The sequence below is a fragment of the Pseudochaenichthys georgianus genome, chromosome 4 (genome assembly GCF_902827115.2).
Source record: "Pseudochaenichthys georgianus chromosome 4, fPseGeo1.2, whole genome shotgun sequence".
NCBI classification, from domain to species: domain Eukaryota; kingdom Metazoa; phylum Chordata; class Actinopteri; order Perciformes; family Channichthyidae; genus Pseudochaenichthys; species Pseudochaenichthys georgianus.
In genome coordinates this window covers 2768017-2791139 of record NC_047506.1, presented here as the reverse complement: position 1 = coordinate 2791139, position 23123 = coordinate 2768017, and the positions used below count along the sequence as shown (strand labels likewise).

Sequence of the window (23123 nt, the reverse complement as noted above, 5' to 3'; positions counted from 1 at the left end):
CTAAGCTAAAGGCGGCTAATGTTGAGCTATAAAGGATCTACAGCACGGTCGCATGACTTCACGTCACCACCGCTAAGCTAAAGGTGGCTAATGTTGAGCTATAAAGGAACTACAGCACGGTCACATGACTTTACGTCACCACCGCTAAGCTAAAGGTGGCTAATGTTGAGCTATAAAGGAACTACAGCACGGTCACATGACTTCACGTCACCACCGCTACGCTAAAGGTGGCTAATGTTGAGCTATAAAGGAACTACAGCACGGCCACATAACTTCACATCACCACCGCTAAGCTAAAGGCGGCTAATGTTGAGCTATAAAGGAACTACAGCACGGTCGCATGACTTCACGTCACCACCGCTAAGCTAAAGGCGGCTAATGTTGAGCTATAAAGGAACTACAGCACGGTCGCATGACTTCACGTCACCACCGCTAAGCTAAAGGCGGCTAATGTTGAGCTATAAAGGAACTACAGCACGGTCTCATGACTTCACGTCACCACCGCTAAGCTAAAGGCGGCTAATGTTGGGCTATAAAGGAACTACAGCACGGTCGCATGACTTCACGTCACCACCGCTAAGCTAAAGGTGGCTAATGTTGAGCTATAAAGGAACTACAGCACGGTCGCATGACTTCACGTCACCACCGCTAAGCTAAAGGTGGCTAATGTTGAGCTATAAAGGAACTACAGCACGGTCGCATGACTTCACGTCACCACCGCTAAGCTAAAGGTGGCTAATGTTGAGCTATAAAGGAACTACAGCACGGTCGCATGACTTCATGTCACCACCGCTAAGCTAAAGGTGGCTAATGTTGAGCTATATAGGATCTACAGCACGGTCGCATGACTTCACGTCACCACCGCTAAGCTAAAGGTGGCTAATGTTGAGCTATAAAGGAACTACAGCACGGTCGCATGCCTTCATGTCACCACCGCTACTAAGCTAAAGGCATCTAATGTTGCACTATAAAGGAACTACAGCACGGTCACATGACTTCACGTCACCACCGCTAAGCTAAAGGTGGCTAATGTTGAGCTATAAAGGAACTACAGCACGGTCGCATGACTTCACGTCACCACCGCTAAGCTAAAGGTGGCTAATGTTGAGCTATAAAGGATCTACAGCACGGTCGCATTACTTCACGTCACCACCGCTAAGCTAAAGGTGGCTAATGTTGAGCTATAAAGGAACTACAGCACGGTCACATGACTTTACGTCACCACCGCTAAGCTAAAGGTGGCTAATGTTGAGCTATAAAGGAACTACAGCACGGTCACATGACTTCACGTCACCACCGCTAAGCTAAAGGTGGCTAATGTTGAGCTATAAAGGAACTACAGCACGGCCACATAACTTCACATCACCACCGCTAAGCTAAAGGCGGCTAATGTTGAGCTATAAAGGAACTACAGCACGGTCGCATGACTTCACGTCACCACCGCTAAGCTAAAGGCGGCTAATGTTGAGCTATAAAGGAACTACAGCACGGTCTCATGACTTCACGTCACCACCGCTAAGCTAAAGGCGGCTAATGTTGGGCTATAAAGGAACTACAGCACGGTCGCATGACTTCACGTCACCACCGCTAAGCTAAAGGTGGCTAATGTTGAGCTATAAAGGAACTACAGCACGGTCGCATGACTTCACGTCACCACCGCTAAGCTAAAGGTGGCTAATGTTGAGCTATAAAGGAACTACAGCACGGTCGCATGACTACACGTCACCACCGCTAAGCTAAAGGTGGCTAATGTTGAGCTATAAAGGAACTACAGCACGGTCGCATGACTTCATGTCACCACCGCTAAGCTAAAGGTGGCTAATGTTGAGCTATAAAGGATCTACAGCACGGTCGCATGACTTCACGTCACCACCGCTAAGCTAAAGGTGGCTAATTTTGAGCTATAAAGGAACTACAGCACGGTCGCATGCCTTCATGTCACCACCGCTACTAAGCTAAAGGCAGCTAATGTTGCACTATAAAGGAACTACAGCACGGTCACATGACTTCACATCACCACTGCTAAGCTAAAGGTGGCTAATGTTGAGCTATAAAGGAACTACAGCACGGTCGCATGACTTCATGTCACCACCGCTGAGCTAAAGGCAGCTAATGTTGAGCTATAAAGGAACTACAGCACGGTCGCATGACTTCACGTCACCACCGCTAAGCTAAAGGTGGCTAATGTTGGGCTATAAAGGAACTACAGCACGGCCACATGACTTCACGTCACCACCGCTAAGCTAAAGGCGGCTAATGTTGGGCTATAAAGGATCTACAGCATGGTCGCATGACTTCACGTTACCACCGCTAAGCTAAAGGTGGCTAATGTTGAGCTATAAAGGAACTACAGCACGGTCGCATGACTTCACGTCACCACCGCTAAGCTAAAGGCGGCTAATGTTGAGCTATAAAGGAACTACAGCACGGTCGCATGACTTCACGTCACCACCGCTAAGCTAAAGGCGGCTAATGTTGAGCTATAAAGGAACTACAGCACGGTCTCATGACTTCACGTCACCACCGCTAAGCTAAAGGCGGCTAATGTTGGGCTATAAAGGAACTACAGCACGGTCGCATGACTTCACGTCACCACCGCTAAGCTAAAGGTGGCTAATGTTGAGCTATAAAGGAACTACAGCACGGTCGCATGACTTCACGTCACCACCGCTAAGCTAAAGGTGGCTAATGTTGAGCTATAAAGGAACTACAGCACGGTCGCATGACTTCACGTCACCACCGCTAAGCTAAAGGTGGCTAATGTTGAGCTATAAAGGAACTACAGCACGGTCGCATGACTTCATGTCACCACCGCTAAGCTAAAGGTGGCTAATGTTGAGCTATATAGGATCTACAGCACGGTCGCATGACTTCACGTCACCACCGCTAAGCTAAAGGTGGCTAATGTTGAGCTATAAAGGAACTACAGCACGGTCGCATGCCTTCATGTCACCACCGCTACTAAGCTAAAGGCATCTAATGTTGCACTATAAAGGAACTACAGCACGGTCACATGACTTCACGTCACCACCGCTAAGCTAAAGGTGGCTAATGTTGAGCTATAAAGGAACTACAGCACGGTCGCATGACTTCACGTCACCACCGCTAAGCTAAAGGTGGCTAATGTTGAGCTATAAAGGATCTACAGCACGGTCGCATTACTTCACGTCACCACCGCTAAGCTAAAGGTGGCTAATGTTGAGCTATAAAGGAACTACAGCACGGTCACATGACTTTACGTCACCACCGCTAAGCTAAAGGTGGCTAATGTTGAGCTATAAAGGAACTACAGCACGGTCACATGACTTCACGTCACCACCGCTAAGCTAAAGGTGGCTAATGTTGAGCTATAAAGGAACTACAGCACGGCCACATGACTTCACATCACCACCGCTAAGCTAAAGGTGGCTAATGTTGAGCTATAAAGGAACTACAGCACGGTCGCATGACTTCACGTCACCACCGCTAAGCTAAAGGCGGCTAATGTTGAGCTATAAAGGAACTACAGCACGGTCTCATGACTTCACGTCACCACCGCTAAGCTAAAGGTGGCTAATGTTGGGCTATAAAGGAACTACAGCACGGTCGCATGACTTCACGTCACCACCGCTAAGCTAAAGGTGGCTAATGTTGAGCTATAAAGGAACTACAGCACGGTCGCATGACTTCACGTCACCACCGCTAAGCTAAAGGTGGCTAATGTTGAGCTATAAAGGAACTACAGCACGGTCGCATGACTACACGTCACCACCGCTAAGCTAAAGGTGGCTAATGTTGAGCTATAAAGGAACTACAGCACGGTCGCATGACTTCATGTCACCACCGCTAAGCTAAAGGTGGCTAATGTTGAGCTATAAAGGATCTACAGCACGGTCGCATGACTTCACGTCACCACCGCTAAGCTAAAGGTGGCTAATTTTGAGCTATAAAGGAACTACAGCACGGTCGCATGCCTTCATGTCACCACCGCTACTAAGCTAAAGGCAGCTAATGTTGCACTATAAAGGAACTACAGCACGGTCACATGACTTCACATCACCACTGCTAAGCTAAAGGTGGCTAATGTTGAGCTATAAAGGAACTACAGCACGGTCGCATGACTTCATGTCACCACCGCTGAGCTAAAGGCAGCTAATGTTGAGCTATAAAGGAACTACAGCACGGTCGCATGACTTCACGTCACCACCGCTAAGCTAAAGGTGGCTAATGTTGGGCTATAAAGGAACTACAGCACGGCCACATGACTTCACGTCACCACCGCTAAGCTAAAGGCGGCTAATGTTGGGCTATAAAGGATCTACAGCATGGTCGCATGACTTCACGTTACCACCGCTAAGCTAAAGGTGGCTAATGTTGAGCTATAAAGGAACTACAGCTCGGTTGCATGACTTCACGTCACCACCGCTAAGCTAAAGGCGGCTAATGTTGAGCTATAAAGGAACTACAGCACGGTCGCATGACTTCACGTCACCACCGCTAAGCTAAAGGTGGCTAATGTTGGGCTATAAAGGAACTACAGCACGGCCACATGACTTCACGTCACCACCGCTAAGCTAAAGGCGGCTAATGTTGGGCTATAAAGGATCTACAGCATGGTCGCATGACTTCACGTCACCACCGCTAAGCTAAAGGTGGCTAATGTTGAGCTATAAAGGAACTACAGCACGGTTGCATGACTTCATGTCACCACCGCTATTAAGCTAAAGGCAGCTAATGTTGCACTATAAAGGAACTACAGCATGGTCACATGACTTCATGTCACCACCTCTGAGCTAAAGGCAGCTAATGTTGGGCTATAAAGGAACTACAGCACGGTCACATGACTTCACATCACCACCGCTAAGCTAAAGGTGGCTAATGTTGAGCTATAAAGGAACTACAGCACGGTCGCATGACTTCACATCACCACCGCTGAGCTAAAGGCAGCTAATGTTGAGCTATAAAGGAACTACAGCACGGCCACATGACTTCACATCACCACCGCTAAGCTAAAGGTGGCTAATGTTGAGCTATAAAGGAACTACAGCACGGTCACATGACTTCACGTCACCAGCGCTAAGCTAAAGGCGGCTAATGTTAGGCTATAAAGGAACTACAGCACGGTCACATGACTTCATGTCACCACCGCTAAGCTAAAGGCAGAATGTTGGGCTATAAAGGAACTACAGCACGGTCACATGACTTCACGTCACCACCACTAAGCTCAAGGTGTCTTATGTTGGGCTTTAAACGAACTACAGCACTGTCACATGACTACACGTCACCACCGCTGAGCTAAAGTTAGCTTATGTTGGGCTTTCAAATTCACCAAAACAAAACGTTTGAAAGACAAAAGTAAAAATAAATTAGTGAGTGAAAAATCATAAATTCTAAATTACTGAATTTATTTTTCTGACGGACAGGAGGTGAGAACATGTGAATGGTTTTCACGTGGGGAGAAGATGGTGTTTGTTTGTACATTGTTCTCACACTGTGTGGTCACAAGATGTTGAAATATTGAGTAGGCAGAAGCTAAAGTTAGAAGCTAAAGAGCATCAGAGCCACATACACTGCGTCTGTTCACTGTCGGAGTAAACAAGGCTGCATCCTACAGATAACACACATTCAGAACTTTAAAGTATAATAAAATAGATATAAATAGATATAAAATAATATTAATAATACTAGTAATAATAATATAGATATAATAATACAAATATAACAAATTAAATAAATTATTATTATTATAATAATAATAACATCAAATAAATATAATACTACAATATATTTAAAAATATAAAAAGACAAATAAAAAATTAAATTGTTATTATTCATTATAATAATGATAATATTTAAATATTATATATAAATTCATAACATATAATGGAAAATAAAAACGGAATCATTCTTATTAAAAATAAAGTTTTAAATATTTATATAAGAACCCATATTTCCATTATACATCAAATATCACTCCCGCAGCATTTAAACGCCTCTATTACTTGTTTCTTTGTTGACCTTTTCTTTCTACTTCAGAGGAGGACATTTAGATTTTTAAGACAGAATCTAAAGAGGTATGTCTCCTCTATTGCCCCTCTATAAATCAACACTCCTTATGAAATTTAGAACAGTGTTTAGCGGAGACGTACGGCATGAAGCTGAGTCCGGGGTCGACTCGCAGAGCTTCTCTCTCGCGGACGTTTGTGGAGTTGATGAGTCCTTCCTCTCCGCTGGAGTTGTGTCTGACTCTGTAGAAGCCCTTCTTCTTGGGAGGAGCACAGAGGTGTTAAATGAAGGAACGATATATCTGTACGAGTGCAGCTCCTTTTAAAGCAACCATTACCGTGCTGGTGTGGATGATGGTGAGGATGTCCCCTTTGTGGTAAAACAGCTCTTCAGGCTTTGGCTTCCTGTGATCTCCCTTAGCCACACACTGAGTACCAGCAGCCCAGCTCATCTACAGGAGCAGAGGGACATAATAAATACACATTCAATTACAATAAATACATTCAATTAAAGGATTAAAGGATTACAATTAAAACATAACAAAAAATATAATAATAAAATAATAATAATAACAATAATACAATAAAAAGGTTGAATTTAGTTATAATAATAATAATAATAATAATAAACCTTACAAATAAATACGTTATTATTATTATTTCAAACATTTAATAACAACAATTAACTTTATAAGTACTGAAGGTTTATCTTAAATAACAACAAAATTATTGTGAAACTAAAATCTAGTCATACTGTATGTACGTTTTTCAAGAGTTATTCAATGTTTAACTCTGTACTGGATTTAATAAAGCACCTAAAATAATATTTTTTAAAAAGAAGAATAATCAGCTGTGTGCTATTCCACCCCGGTCTCCTCTAATAAATAACAGCACATACCTTTGCCATGAGGCTGGAGGGATGGATGAATATTCACACCTGTCGAGGAGGGGAAATGTCCCTAATTAATAAGAAACCATCAAATAAAGTCCATTAAAGCTTAAAATAGAGTCCTTTGGAGAAGCAGTCCCCGAGGAAATGTGGATCCAGAAACACAATAAGCAGATATGCAGCGCAGTGTTCCTTTCGCAGGGATTTAAAGTACATTTGAAAGACTGCTTGTCCAGCCTGGTTCATGTCGGCATGAATGTTTTATTACCTGCAGCTCAGTGGCAGCTGGGGACACACTCCTGCAGAAACCCTGCGGAAAACACCAGCAGAACCCGGCTCCCGGTGTCAGTCAGCGGTGACAGGGCTCCATTATAACATCCGATCTTCCCCTCACAACACTCAGCATGCTCCACAGCTGATGTTTGTCTGCCACTTCCTCAATGTTTCAGAGGAGGGTGATTCATATTTCATGACGCCACGGCCATGACTGACTCGTGACTCCCAAAAACCCCTGAGAATTGTACTACCATTTGTCTTAAAAGATATCGGTAGGCTATATTTTTTTTTATTAGCGTTTTTTTTTGCTAAAATATTGACTTGTTTATGTATCATTGTTTTATTATATTTATTAATGTTGTCTTATGTCTGTATATCTTTTACCGAGTTGTTCATCTGTTGTGAACTTTTTTGTTATTATATTGTATTTATTCTCTTATTAATCAGTGTTGGACTAAGTAAACTGTACTGTATTTCACTCATTCGTTTCCTGATACTTGTACAGTAAAACAATTATCTCTCCTATATTTATTTGATATTTATTTTAAAGACGTATGGTAATAATACAAAAATGTAATATATCACGTCAATTATCCTTCATTATTTTAGGTTAAGATACAACTTTACTGATGTCTTGGTGAAAATCACAAGCTACATAGCAGTGGGCCTACTTGCGTACCATGCTGCGAATGGATCCAGGACATGGTTAAACCGTACACCCCAGCACGTGCACTCCGCTCTGCATCAGCCAAACGACTCGCTGCACCCTCGCTGCGAAGGGGACCCAAGTTCCCATCAGCAAAAACACGTGGGTTTGCTATCCTGGCTCCAAGATGGTGGAATGAGCTCCCCATTGACATCAGGACAGCAGAAAGCTTACACACCTTCTGGACTGAAAACTCATCTCTTTCGACTCCACTTCGAGCGATAGAATTACAAACAAAGCACTTATATACTAATAAAGGGCTGGCTTATCTAAAGCCAGTTGAGTAGCACTTGAAATGTTTGGCTCTATGAAACCTGATGTACTTATATTATTCTGTTTTCTTCAAGTTTGTATCTTCCTGGTCGAATGTACTTATTGTAAGTCGCTTTGGATTAAAGCGTCAGCTAAATGCAATGTAATGTAATAACAACCCTCTGTCTGAAACCAGAGCCCAGTCTGCTCTGATTGGTTAGCTGTTGTGATTGGTCAACCACTTAGAGATGTCCCGGCCCTTAGCCAATCACGTACAATGTGTTGGAGCGCTAGCCAATAGGAGCGTGATGAAAAACCCATACAGTATAACACACAACAGGAATTCAAATATATTTTATTTTTGAAATCAGAATGACCTGATTTTTTCTGAGTGAATATTTTGGGTAGCCTTCTATCACCCTGAAGTGAAATGACTCTTTGATTATGGACAGTTTTTTTTAATGTATTTGTATCTTAAGATAGAGGGCCGATAGCTCATATGAGACTTCAAAGCTCTTTTATTTTGAAACTGTACATCAGAATGTAATCAGAGTGACTCTTTACCTTTATCTTACTGGAACACAGGCCCGGACTGGCCATCGGGAGGACCGGGAGGTTTCCCGATGGCCTGGCATGTTAAGTGGCCTGCTGGCCTAAAGATTTTGTTTGTATTGTGAACGCAACGCTGCGCAAATGTGGGTCTGACTCTGCCTCACAGAGGGTGACTGGCTGTCTACATGATGTGGCCTGCCGACATGACCACTTTCATACAGATCATACTAATGCCCTCGATTGGTCTCTGTGTGTCATTCAAGCTCGGGAGGGTGTGTGTATGTGTGGCGCGAGCCAGTGAGATAAAGCGCGCGCGCCGGTTACGTGTATTGTTGTTGTTAGCATCTGGTGCTAGCTAGCTGCGCTAACGGATATAAGGAGCTTTTTCAACAAGAAGGTGGAGGAGAGTCCTCTCCTGTCAGACTGAGAGATTGATAACCTCAGCTCAGGTGAGGTAAAGGACTCTCTGAGTGCTTAGATAGTTAACTTAGTCTAAGTTATCTCAGTGGGTCTCAAACGGTTTGGTCACCATTTATGTAAACACATATTTCCATTTGACGGGGGAGTGATTAATAAAATATGCATGAATAATAATTTAAAAAAACGTTAACTAGGTGAAAAAAGGTAAGATAAACTATTAAAACTTGTTGAGAGCTAAAACGAGTCTTTGCTTCTGCCTCAAAGAGGAGCAGGGGGAGAGAGGGGAGACAGGTGAGGCTGGTTCAGGAGCTCAGACACACTCACAACTATAAATGAACCAAAACAATAAAATAAACAAGTTTCAATGTTTTTTCATATTGGATATGGTATGTTATTGGTTATGGCCATGTTTTTATGATTTTATGATTATTTAAATGTATACAGTTATGTTTCATATGGGTGTAGTCTCTTTATTTCCCCCTCAAAATGCACCAGATTGATGCATTTAAGTCCAACATTTAAAAACAAATCTTACCGGGGGAGCATGCCCCCGGACCCCCCTATAGGATTTGAGGTACACCCCCACTTAAAATATGTTCACATAGGTTCCTAAATAGATTTGCACATTTTTTAAAATAGTAACCCATGTCCATATGTTTATTTTTGGGTAGATTTAGAGGGCTATCACTATGGGCAGCAACGCTGTAATAATTGATCAATAGATCCAGCAAAATGGCACAAAAAACTGGTAGTGGCCTGGCTGGGTGTATAATTCCCGGCCTGACTTATTGTCCCAGTCCGGCCCTGCTGGAACACGTTTTACAGTTTAGTCTTTTAGGAGGCACATGTTTTATTTTAGCTTAATATGGAGATTTGACCTCAAAACCAGAAGTATTGACGACCCTTAGCCTTTTTTATGTGTCAATATAAAAATGTAAAAATAACTCAACAATGACAATTGAATAAATTACGCATCTTTTCTTTCTGTGCATTCTTTGATACAAATCTACAACAGGGGTGTCAAACTCAATCTCATCACGGGCCACATTAGCATTATGGTTGCACTAAGGGCCAGTTGTAACTTTAAGACTATATAAATATACATATAAATATACCTATACATATATATTAAATAATGTATTATATTATATTATTGGCTCTGCATTGGATTACTATCAGTTCTGGTAATAACTTCATAAATAACTACATCTGAAAGCAGAAGTCTAGGGCAAATAATTGAAAGAAAATATTCAACAATTACGGCCCGTCCACACTACAGCTTCAAAAAAAGCTTGGAGCTGAAGCTCGACCAACAACCAATCACATGAATCTCCCGCCCCTGACACACAAGCAGCGGTTTGAAGAGACATGGAGAAGAGGGGACACGTGTTGATGTAGAAGAGACATGAAGAAGAGGGGACACGTGTTGATGTAGAAGAGACATGAAGAAGAGGGGACCATGTTGATGTAGAAGACACATGAAGAAGAGGGGACACATGTTGATGTAGAAGAGACATGAAGAAGAGGGGACACATGTTGATGTAGAAGAGACATGAAGAAGAGGGGACACGTGTTGATGTAGAAGAGACATGGAGAAGAGGGGACACGTGTTGATGTAGAAGAGACATGAAGAAGAGGGGACACGTGTTGATGTAGAAGAGACATGAAGAAGAGGGGACCATGTTGATGTAGAAGAGATATGAAGAAGAGGGGACACATGTTGATGTAGAAGAGACATGAGGAAGAGGGGACACATGTTGATGTAGAAAAGACATGAAGAAGAGGGGACACATGTTGATGTAGAAGAGACATGAAGAAGAGGGGACACATGTTGATGTAGAAGAGACATGAGGAAGAGGGGACACATGTTGATGTAGAAGAGACATGAAGAAGAGGGGACACATGTTGATGTAGAAGAGATATGAAGAAGAGGGGACACATGTTGATGTAGAAGAGACATGAAGAAGAGGGGACACATGTTGATGTAGAAGAGACATGAAGAAGAGGGGACACATGTTGATGTAGAAGAGACGTGGAGAAGAGGGGACACATGTTGATGTAGAAGAGACACGAAGAAGAGGGGACACATGTTGATGTAGAAGAGACATGAGGAAGAGGGGACACATGTTGATGTAGAAGAGACATGAAGAAGAGGGGACACATGTTGATGTAGAAGAGACGTGGAGAAGAGGGGACACATGTTGATGTAGAAGAGACATGAAGAAGAGGGGACACATGTTGATGTAGAAGAGACGTGGAGAAGAGGGGACACATGTTGATGTAGAAGAGACATGAAGAAGAGGGGACACAAGTTGATGTAGAAGAGACATGAAGAAGAGGGGACACATGTTGATGTAGAAGAGATATGAAGAAGAGGGGACACAAGTTGATGTAGAAGAGACATGAAGAAGAGGGGACACATGTTGATGTAGAAGAGACGTGGAGAAGAGGGGACACATGTTGATGTAGAAGAGACGTGGAGAAGAGGGGACACATGTTGATGTAGAAGAGACATGAAGAAGAGGGGACACAAGTTGATGTAGAAGAGACATGAAGAAGAGGGGACACATGTTGATGTAGAAGAGATATGAAGAAGAGGGGACACAAGTTGATGTAGAAGAGACATGAAGAAGAGGGGACACATGTTGATGTAGAAGAGACGTGGAGAAGAGGGGACACATGTTGATGTAGAAGAGACATGAAGAAGAGGGGACACAAGTTGATGTAGAAGAGACATGGAGAAGTGGATTTTGCATAATAGGTGACCTTTAAAGTGTTTTAATGCTCAATAGCTCCTGTTTTGTTTGTTGATGCTTCTGTCGTGTGTCTGTCGCCTCTTCCGGTCGGATCCATCGGTACGATATTCTCTAACGGAGCAGAAGGCGGAGGATGCGTGTAGTAGCCAGGAGCAAAAGGTGGAGGAGGAAGGTACTCGTACGGTAACCCATCATCATCATAAGCGAGGGAATATGGCGACTCAACAACAGCGTGCTTCCCTGTGATCTCCTGGTACTCGTGCTCCGTGACTCCACTCGTCTCCTCCGCGGGACTCTCCGGCAGCGGTCTGCCTATATTTTGGAATTTCTTCTTCAGGTTCTTCAGGTTGGAGACGACTAACAGCTTTGCTTCCTGGATCTTTGCCGACTGCATGGTGGCGCTCATGTGGGGTGCAGTGGCTGTGGGAGCGAGGGGGGTCCCAGGTGCAGAAACTGTTCTGATGGAAGCCTGGTTCTGCCTCGCCGGAGGGAAGGGGCTTCGGGCGGGGACCTCCGGGCGCTGGTGGGACGGAGGGTTGTCCGATCTCTTCCTGGTCACAGGCTGGAGATCATAAACATGAGACGGCATCAGCATTGTAAGAAAATGAAAGGGCACCCTATCCACTGAAAACACGCTTCAAATCATAGATGTATCGAAAACATGGTGACTAAATAAGCAACACACAAAGATTAAAGGGGCCCATTTAGTTTTTTGGGGGCTTTCCCTTTCTGCTGTAGTGTGAAAAATCCCCAAATCCCCTCCAGCTTTTCTCCCACCCTGCCTGAAACACCTCCATTGGACTCCTTTGTGCTACAGGACATAAGGCGCATTCACACCGCAGTACTTTTCCCACAAAGGTTCATGAGAACTCTTTTGTCGCGTTCACACCAAAAAGAGCCGGTACTAAAAGTAGTTAATGCGAACCTTTTTACCCCCTCGAAAGTCCCTGCTAGAGAGCAGGGACTTTCGAGCTGCTCTCTTGTGAGAAAAGATCTATATTTCTGATTGGCTGGGCGGATTGCAAACCACGCCCCGTAAAACTCCCAAAAAGTTTTGTGAAGCCGCCATTTTATTATCCTCGCATTAACATTATTAGCATTAGCATTAGCCCAGCGCAGAAACGCAGAGAGACTAACTTATGGCAACACAAAATAAAACATGGGAGCGGTGGAGATGAGGAGGTGTCGACGTTCTGGCGATTTACTCGTCGATTTAGTCGTCCCCAACTCCGGGGACTTCCGGCCGGGGACTCCGGGCGGCAGTATACGCCGTGAAGTGGTTTGCGGCCTGCCAGTAAACCCAAAGCAGAAGAAGAAGAAGTGACGTCAGCGGCTTCATTTGCCTAATCCTCCCCAGGGACTTTTTCCGGTGTGAACACGATCTGTACTTAGTTCATGCGAACTAAAGAGTTCTCATGAACCTTTGTGGGAAAAGTACTGCGGTGTGAATGCGCCTATAGTGATAGCACTACACTTGCACTTCTATTGGATTGCGCCAACCAATCAGAGCAGACTAGGCTCTGGTTTCAGACAGAGGGTGAAAAGAGGTGCTGCAGCACAGGCAGTATGAGAAAAATAAAGACCTTTTTGAACATTAAAGCCTGGAGACATGTTACAGTAGAGACACTACGTACACATTTGAACTTGAACATGAGCAGGACATGACCCCTTTAATGTCTTGAAAATTATCTAAAGACGTTTTCTTACTTAGCTTAACAGAATCTCTGATGGGACAAAACCAAAACAGTTCGAAGGTAGCAAGACATTTTTTTATTCATATTAGATCCCATCACTAGCATATCGAAACCGGAAGATGATTCGAACAAAACAAACATTAAAAGGTCTTGAAGATAGCGTTGATCAGAAATGTTTCAACTTCAATTTTTTTTTAAGAACAATTTTAGAACCACATTATTACCGTCGCTGGGAGGGGAGGGGTGATGAACGGGTGGTCTTCTGACAGATTAGGGTACAGTCTGTTTGGAGACAGGACTGCAGAGTTCCTCATGGTATCTCGACGAGGAAGAGCGGGGGGGATTTCTTCTTCTGATGTTGGGAGGGTTGAGCTTGGATGCTTGGAGATGTTTTCCATCCAACTGAAGTAGGTATGTACAGGTTTTGGGGGAAACAGCAACTCTGCATAGTCAGACTTGTGATTGGATCTCTGGACGGAGAGAGAAGCACAACAGGTTGTTACTGTTTTCTTTTTGCATGAAGTGCAAGTGGAAAGGAAATAAGCAAATGTTGTGGTTGTTGATCGGACAGGTGACTACAGTACAGGAAGAAAATAAGGACGTTTTCCCAAAGCAAATATATTGTCCCAATGCTATACTGACATGTACACAGTCTGATTGAGGTATTTCAACATCATAAACTAACTTAGGATATTGAATACAAACATAGTTGTTCGTATACAAACCATTCAAATCTATATCTTCTAGATCACCTGTATTCAGTTCCTCACCTGTCCACAAGCGACAGTCAACACCTCGCTGAAAGGCATGATGGGAGTCCTGCGGTGGAAGTCTATGAGCTCCTGCAGACCCCGGTGACGCAGGTCTTCTCCAACTATGATGTACTGACCGTCCTCTAATGCATCGATCATGAAATGTCTGCAGCGGTCTTCAGCACTGAGGGGCAAAGAGAGAGGGGGGGGGTCCTCATTAAAGGGGCCCTATTCTGCTCGTATTCAGGTTCATGTTAGTATTTCGTCTCTCTACTGGGACATGTCTCCATGCTCTAATGTTCAAAAAGCTCTTTATTTTGTTCATACTGCCTGTGCTGCAGCACCTCTTTTCACCCTCTGTCTGAAACCAGAGACCAGTCTGCTCTGATTGGTTCGCTGGCCGGCTCTGTTGTGAATGGTCAACAGCTTATGGCGCATTTCCACTGCAGCATGTAGCACGGTTTAAGCGTGCCGTGCGAAACCCGGCCCGTTTTTTTTTGCTTTTCCACTAGGAAAGTGAGTAGTCCGGCTCAGGGCTACTTTTTCACCTTTTTCTGGCCCTCCAAAATCGAGGTTCTTTCCGGCCAACAACCGGGCTGAATATGCTAAACTAGTGACGTGAGGAGCTACAACTACAACACAATGAACATATTTGACCGTGATTTAATTGTAATACACGTTTTAAAATGATTCTGAAGTAAGAACACACTGATACCGGTTAGTAAAAACCATGAATTAATGCTTTGACACGTCTGCAGACAGACGGCAGGCGAAACACCTTTTAAAATGCGTGTTTTCTGAATGGAGATCGGCTAAGCTATGCAGTATATGCTCCGACCGTCCACACTCACAACAACGGCCTACAGACATAAACAAACCAGCGACTGTACTCACTATGACACAGACAGTGTGCGGTTTGTACTTCTTTAACTTTTGTCTAGTTTCTGAACAGATATGAGGAGCTGTGAGCTTGAGTGCTAACAGCTAACGGCTGATGTTGGTTTTATGTGGTTCGCATTGAAGATGCGCCTACACTGCGTTACTATAGTTACCGCCCCAGCTACTAAACTGTAATGGAAACGCAGCATAAAGTGAGCCTGGCCTACCAAGGCCTAACTATACCGTACTAAGCCGTGCGAGGCCCTGCAGTGGAAATGCGCCATTAGAGATGACCCGCCCCTTAGCCTATCACGTATAATGTGTTGGTGCGCTAGCCAATAGAAGCGCGAGTGATACATAGTGATGTCACCATGTTACAGAACAAAACAAAGGAGTCCAATTGTTAAGCTCCTCGTAAAGAGACACACAACTTGAACCCGCTATGCAAGTCACTGGAAAGGAGACTCAGGTGAAGTGTCAAAAAGACTGGATTTAATAAGTCCACAAAAAACGGAAAGTAGGTCAAGCACGCCCAGCCAGGAAGACGGACAAACAGATAGACAAACAAACAGAAAAAAGGAGAAGGAGATACCGCAACTCCTCACACCAATTCAGACAGGAGGGGGAGTGTGTGGGAGAGAAACCCTTCTGGAGGGAACACAGAGATCTTAGCCTTCAACCATTAACATGCACAACAACCTTTACGACACACAGCATACTGGGGCCTCTCCTGCAGAACCTCACCGGCATGAGAGAGTGTAACCGATCCGACTCTCGCTGACTCTGATGAGGAAGTAGCCTCGACGCCTGGACATCAGCAGTTCCTCCGACATACTGCAAGAATAATAGCAAGCATGAATTACAACAAGATAAAAACCCTTCATACATGCTCCTTAATCTGTAAACAGCCGTTGTATTGGGTGGCATGTGGACTGCAGAGGGAGTGTGTCATTTCAAGGGAATATCTCACCCACAAAATGGCTATTTTTTATATAAATTCCTCACCCCATGTTACTTAGAATATCACTTTTCCTTTTTCTAAAAACTGAGCCAATTATTGATAACACAAAACCATTTTCAAACTCACACATTCTCACACTACATGTATCCAGTTGCATACTCACTACTTTGTGTATTTTAAACAGAGAGAAACATGTTTATGTTCAGGGCAGGGTTTCCGTTAGCCGGTAATTACCGGTTTTTAGCTCGTACAATTTATTAAAAACCGGTAAATTCAAAACCTGCCGGTCAAAATGTCTGGTAATAATTAGGGAGGCTCCGATCGATCGGCCGCCGGTCATTATCGGCCGATATTCACTATTAATAGTTTGATCGGTGCTCTCTATAAAGGCCGATCAGGAGAGCTGGATCTGATCGATATGGACATACACGCGAGTGAAGTGTAACCGGACGCGAGAGAGAGATCAGATCAGCTGCTGAGTCTGACCGAGACACGCAGCTCTGCAGGATCACCTGAAGCCCCGCCCTCTGTTTAGCGAGCTGCAGGAGCTGCATGAGAAACTGACGGGCTGTCAGGAGAGAGAGGGGAAAAGAGAGGATCCGTTTCTCCCGTGTTATTATTCAAATGTAATGTAAACTTCTGAATAATGTACTTCATCTACTACAAGTAGTTTGTTTGAATGTAATAATTATGTTGTTTGATGTTTGTGGAATAATTTATTGAAAAATGAATCTGAATTTTTCGATCTGTTACGATTATAAACTGAAGCAATATAAAAATGAGCCCGTGAACTGAGTTTTAAACTGAAGCATATCTGCTCATAGTCCGGTAATTACCTGCTAACGGAAACTCTGCTACACAACTCTTATTATTATTATTGAAATATGACCGGTAAGTTTCAAATTTGTCCGGTAAAATAAATTCTGCCCGGACATTTGACCGGCGAGAAAAAATCCTAGCGGAAACCCTGGTTCAGGGATGAGTGAGCATGCAACTGGATAACTGACACTGTATGATACGAGTTTTTATAGTATTGTTTTGATATATAAATATATTGTTAAACCTGTCCTCCATTTTCTTAAATTAAGACTTTCTGCTGTTTTGCAAGAAATATCCTTCAAGATTTAAAAAATAATGCGAGGTGAGTAATCGATATACCTATGGTCATTTTGTTAAGTATTAAGGAAACGGCTTACTTTTCAAAGCATGACAACATGTTCTTACAATGCCTGGACCAACAGTTTAATAAATACAGGCCGTTATACTCTTGTCAGCAAAGTCATCAGATGGAGTACACCATGTCTAATATCAACTCACATATCATCCGCTATTCAGAGCTGTCAATGTGTACACTGGGTGTGGAGGAAGCAAAAAGGCACTGGAAGTACGAGTGCTCGAAAAGTAGAAATATTCAAAGGGTAAAGTCGACGGTTCAAGACTTCACTGACACATCTGTGACTTACAAAGTAAACATAATTAAACATTTGTTGATGAACATGGAGATTAAATATGCAGTCGTATAGTTTTGCATGTTCTTCCATTCCTAAAAAGATGTTTTTATATCTCTGTTGTCACCATTGTTTCGTGGTTTTGATGTTTTACCACGACGACGGCGCACATTTGACATCAGGAAGTAGTTGAGAGTCATTTCGATCTTTTATTTGTACATGTTTGCCCAGAACTTCCTCAAAAGTTGTAATTACTTCCTGAAAATATTCAACATTTCAGGGATTCAAAAACTTCCTCTGTTTTGACATGTTTGGGCTTTCGAGCCCACTTCTCAAAGCTGGTGTATGGTATTTTAAAGGTACATATATTACGGTTTAATCCTACACTTTCATTTGACTCTTCTTACCTGACAGATGTATTAACTACCCCTCTTGAGCACGTGAAATGTTGCCACTGCTCTTCCCATCCCCTGCTGCAGATGTCTGACAGTGAGAACTCACTTCCTGGAAATGATCCCATGAAACCACTCGGGGACGACGCCGTTTATGATCACAGCCCCGACCTGCGACTCCTTGAACCAGACCAGAGACTCGTGCTGCCTCTCCATCGCCCTGCAGACCGCTCATTTAATCCTCTGTTGGAAGAGGGGAATAAATGATTGATGTACCACATTAGATACTTAGATATTAGATACACAAAGTACAAAGTGCAGCCAGATTTCCGCCCGCAGGTGATTAAGCAGCAGATGTTGACTACAAGTTCATATTTGTCCACTTTCCATATCATTGTTCCTCTCTTGATTTCACACTGAATACCATTTATGTTGTGAATATTGTTTCTAGTTAAACGTGTGCACAAAGAAAAACTCCATAATAAAATGTGAGTGTTTAAAACTGATCTTTGGCAAGGCGTGTTTTTAATATAGCACTTTTCAACAGCATAGCAAACAGCTTAGTTCCACGAACAAGCATTAGGACACACTGCAGAATACACACATGTGCACTATCCAGGAACAAGTACTGCTGTTACTTTCTGCATCAGTTTTACTAGTAATAATAAAGTTATATAGCACAGTAGAGAGTCTACAAAGTGCTCTGACGTGCAAAGCAAGCGGGCAAATAATTGTTCAAGAACAACTTTGACCTGACTAGGACAACAAACATGTGAAAGGTGTAGTCTGACACTCATCACTGGGTTTGAAAAAGAAACTCTAAAATGACTGAATAGAGGATTGTGAACACCAAGCAACTCACCGTGTCCTGAAGCTCGGCGATGAAATGACACAGCAGATCTGACTGGGCTGATACACCTGTCTGTGGGCGGAGACACACACACACACACACACACACACACACACACACACACACACACACACACACACACACACACACACACACACACACACACACACACACACACACACACACACACACACACACACACACACACACACACACACACACACACACACACACACACACACACACACACACACACACAGTGAAATATGCCTCCTCTGTAACACTCTAAACATGTTTCCTGTATGACGATGAGCTTCTGTGCTGCCCTCAGTGACATCATCACACACACGCGCGCACACACACACACACACACACACACACACACACACACACACACACACACACACACACACACACACACACACACACACGCACACACAGTACGACGTAATGCAACTAAAAAACATGTCGTCTAAAGTCTTAGTATCAACTCATCCAACATGGCTGATCAGTGTCTACGTGTATATCTACAGAATCGTATCATAGATCATATATCCTGGGGAGGAAAGTCACTAAGTTCGTTCACTCAGGTACTTGAGTACAATTTGGACACATGTTGTACTTATTTCCATTGCATGCTTTTTTATAGTATTGCTATTACATTCTATATTGCGCCCAACTTTATTAATTTGACACCAAAAGTGACAGTAGTTCATACCAGACTGTTTGATATGATGCAGTATTAAGCTAGGACACTAACCAATAGTGAATCAAGTAAATAAAAGCAGCTCCTTATAATATTCTAATATCACTGTGAAAGGAGACAGGTATTTTACTTTTGTACTTAAAATAGATTCTGCTGATACTAATTCTGAACCTTGATTGAATTCAACTTTTAAATGTAGGCTTTTTACTTGCAAAGGAGCATAGTCTATTTCCACTTTCAATAAACCCGGAGTAGTTGCTCCAGCGCTGAGTAAATCATAAAGCAACAGTTATCTGAAATAAATTGAGGTTAAAGTATTAAAACGTGTTGATCTTTCAGAGAGTAGCCAGCTGAGAGTGAGACTTCAGTACAGCATTCATCAGCTGTTCAAGTATCACTCTATCATACTGAGGCTGGAGACCATTCAATGATATCGTTCGACGCTCCAGCTTTAACCGGTTCCAAGTGTGCATTTTCAGGCGTTACTAGATTGTAGAAATAGAAATGATAGAGGCTGTTTCAACCACATGTGCTGCAAATACTCTTTTTGTCAGAAAGATAAAAGAGTGCACACAATAGTTCAATTGAATGTAAACTGAAAAGTTGACTTAGTACTTTTCGACAGAGATTTGGCAATAGTTGTCTTTTCTTTCTTTGTTCTTTTAACCTATATCTAATCAGGTACAAGCTTCTCGTTCATCTGCTGTTCTTCCAGAGGGGAAGCGCTCACTAAAAGGAACTTGACAGTAAAGTTCACGGCCTTTGGATGTTATTGTTCTTCGTGAGTGAGTGACATATTGATTGACATATTAATGAACCATTTCAATGAAAATGCCTGCTGACGCTTTGAGGGAAAGTTAAATAACCAAAGTAATCTGTGAGATGTTCCTCCACACGAGGAGTGTCTACATGTTAAAGAACTTCGTAAAGGTCAAAACCTTGTGCTGGCTCCAGAGGAACCTCAACGCTCTTCTGTATACAAATATTATCTATCCGCTAAATGGAGAACGCTTTGAATAATGTAGAAAAGGTCAGTTTGCTCTCTGTAATACTGGCCTGGATCTCTTTATACTCAACAAGAGATATGTTGTGCTTCACATTATAACGACTCCAACATTTTGACCTGAATGTGTCTTTGTCTTTACCGTACACTTTATTCTGCAGCTAGGTCCTGATGCAAAGGGCCGGAGAAGATGCAAACGTGTGAGTTTTCCTACATGTTACTTCTCTGCAAACGACTCCCTTTTCTCTGCCTTTGTCCTGTGTGTAGCTTTTTGCTTCATTTTTGGATCATATTAAGAATAGAAAAACAATCGGCACGTTCAAAAAAGAATATAAAAACTCTTACTGTTGCACTAATGAGGATCAGGAAGGCGTGGAAGGTGGGCACATTGACAGGTGGTTGAAACAGCTCAGACTGTGAAGACACCTTTATAACTGTAAGGAAGAAAAGGACGTGTGAGGAGAATATCAAGTCAGAACCAATGACCTGAAAAGCAGAGGTGGGAAGCAGTGGAGTACAAATACTTCGTTACTGTACTTAAGTACATGTTTCTGGTATCAGTACTTTACTCCACTACTTATTTTTCTGATGACTTTTTACTTTCTACTTCTTACATGTTGAACTCAAATACCTGTACTTTCTACTTCTCACATGTTGAACACAAATATCTGTACTTTCTACTTCTTACATGTTGAACTCAAATACCTGTACTTTCTACTTCTCACATGTTGAACACAAATACCTGTACTTTCTACTTCTTACATGTTGAACACAAATATCTGTACTTTCTACTTCTTACATTTTGAACCCAAATACCTGTACTTTCTACTTCTTACATGTTGAACACAAATATCTGTACTTTCTACTTCTTACATGTTGAACAAAAATACCTGTACTTTCTACTTCTTACATGTAGAGCGGGAACACATCTAGAGTATGTGTGTGAGTGTGTGAGTGTGAGTGTGAGTGTGAGTGTGAGTGTGAGTGTGAGTGTGTGTGTGTGTGTGTGTGTGTGTGTGTGTGTGTGTGTGTGTGTGTGTGTGTGTGTGTGTGTGTGTGTGTGTGTGTGTTTTATCGGATCCGGATGGTTACTAATTCCTTTTCTTTATGGCGGTCAGTTTTGACCGGGAACACCATGGTTACAAAGTTGGCTAAATCATCCACAATTCAAAGAAAGTGGTGATCAGCAATTTGATATGTTCAAATGTCTACTGTGAAGGATATCATAAAGCCTGAATGCAATCAAATGCAAAACAAAAAAGTTATGATTGATGAAAGAAGTAAATCGGTCAGATTTGACCCGAAGACAACAGGAGGGTTAAACAACATAAAATGTCTTGAAAACACTGAAGACTTGCCATCCTTGATAACCCTTAATTTCAAATATATAGTCCAATATTCAAGCACTTAAACACTCACTTAAATAACCACTTTGAAATCTACTTTTGAGGACATCCAGCGCCGATATGAACACTGATTATTTGATTGTTTACATACATTTCCAAAAATACAAACAGGTACACAATAAATCGAGTAAACAAGTTTTTTTTTAAGAATCTCATTTTTAATAAATCATCAAAACACATATCTACAAAATGTGTAGATCAATAAGACTTATGAACCTTCAGTACAACCATTGTAGATCTTATTTACAACTGCTGAATTATTACATTTGTTCCCCATGGAAACCATCAATAATCAGCGATGAAATCCAAATTACGTCGGGGAATGCTGAAGATATGCTAACATAGAAGTGACAAATGTATACTTGGCGAAAATAACAAATGACTCAAATACATTTCACAGAATAAAGCAGAAACCTGCAACTTCATCAAATCGCCTTCATCTGCGAGAGCCAGCCATTTAGCCAAAACCGTGTTAACAGCAACGATTGAAATCCACCTACGCAGTTACAACATCAGTTCAACAACTTAATTTGCTCAAACTGTAAAATGTCAGACGTGATTTTTAAATCAGCTTTCAAATAATTTCCTAATCCTTCTTCTGAAAAGCTCAAAACGAGCAAAGTTACGGCAGAAAATAAAAGAGCAAACGGTCCAATCTCAAATAAAGCTCGAGTCAAATGTGCAACGCTTTTTTCATGTTTTCTACGCACCCAGAAATGCATAGTTCACACGGCCGTGAGACCGGCCAAAACAAGATGTCTGAAATCTGGATAAAGGAGTAAGGGGGAGGGAATAGGAGAGGAAGAAAAGCGGGGTGAGTCGTGGAAGCTTCCTAGAGCATCAATCGGTGTGGAAATGCATAAAAAGCTGGGAAAAGTGAAATTACAATTCATACATTTGTTGTAATAAGAGAAAAAAACATGTCTAAATTAAAGGCCTTCGGTGTGTTTTCATTACTATCTCAAAAAAGTAGGTTTCAGTGCTCAGATGTTTTTAGGGAATACCAGACAGTGTGCATGAATATGTTTCGCTTTTCAGTTAAAGGGCCCATATTCTTCCCATACCACCTCTTTTCACCCTCTGTCTGAAACCAGAGCCCAGTCTGCTCTGATTGGTTAGCTGACTAGAGATGTCCCGCCCCTTAGCCAATCATATACAATGTGTCGGAGCACTAGCCAATTTTCTGCAGGTGTCCCT

The 23123-nt window shown here is 42.5% G+C and overlaps 2 protein-coding genes across 5 annotated transcripts in view; both read right to left on the bottom strand.

The window, feature by feature from the left end:
* matk (megakaryocyte-associated tyrosine kinase) overlaps positions 1-7292 on the bottom strand; it is a 31623-nt gene extending 24331 nt beyond the window's left edge. For 2 of the 3 annotated variants that reach the window (XM_034082021.2, XM_034082023.2), the window contains exons 1-4: positions 7142-7292; positions 6883-6921; positions 6323-6436; positions 6129-6244 (exon numbers count right to left, since the gene is read on the bottom strand). In XM_034082021.2, coding sequence (XP_033937912.1) covers positions 6129-6244; positions 6323-6436; positions 6883-6891 — 239 coding nt within the window. In that variant the 5' untranslated portion in view covers positions 6892-6921; positions 7142-7292. The remainder of the gene's footprint in view (positions 1-6128; positions 6245-6322; positions 6437-6882; positions 6922-7141) is intronic. The other variant, XM_034082022.2, reaches the window with a different exon arrangement.
* Positions 7293-10167: 2875 nt separating this feature from the next.
* hsh2d (hematopoietic SH2 domain containing) lies at positions 10168-19767 on the bottom strand. 2 transcript variants are annotated; one of them, XM_034081857.2, is made up of 7 exons: positions 19726-19767; positions 18824-18883; positions 18071-18204; positions 15905-15994; positions 14300-14465; positions 13754-13999; positions 10168-12397 (listed from the first exon to the last, which is right to left on the bottom strand). In XM_034081857.2, exons 3-7 carry the CDS (start codon positions 18175-18177, stop codon positions 11858-11860), a joined length of 1149 nt encoding a protein of 382 aa, XP_033937748.1. In that variant the 5' UTR covers positions 18178-18204; positions 18824-18883; positions 19726-19767; the 3' UTR covers positions 10168-11857. The 2 variants fall into 2 exon arrangements, with proteins under 2 accessions (XP_033937748.1, XP_033937747.1); XM_034081856.2 differs by lacking the exon at positions 19726-19767 and having other exon boundaries at positions 18824-18906.
* Positions 19768-23123: the final 3356 nt, after the last annotated feature.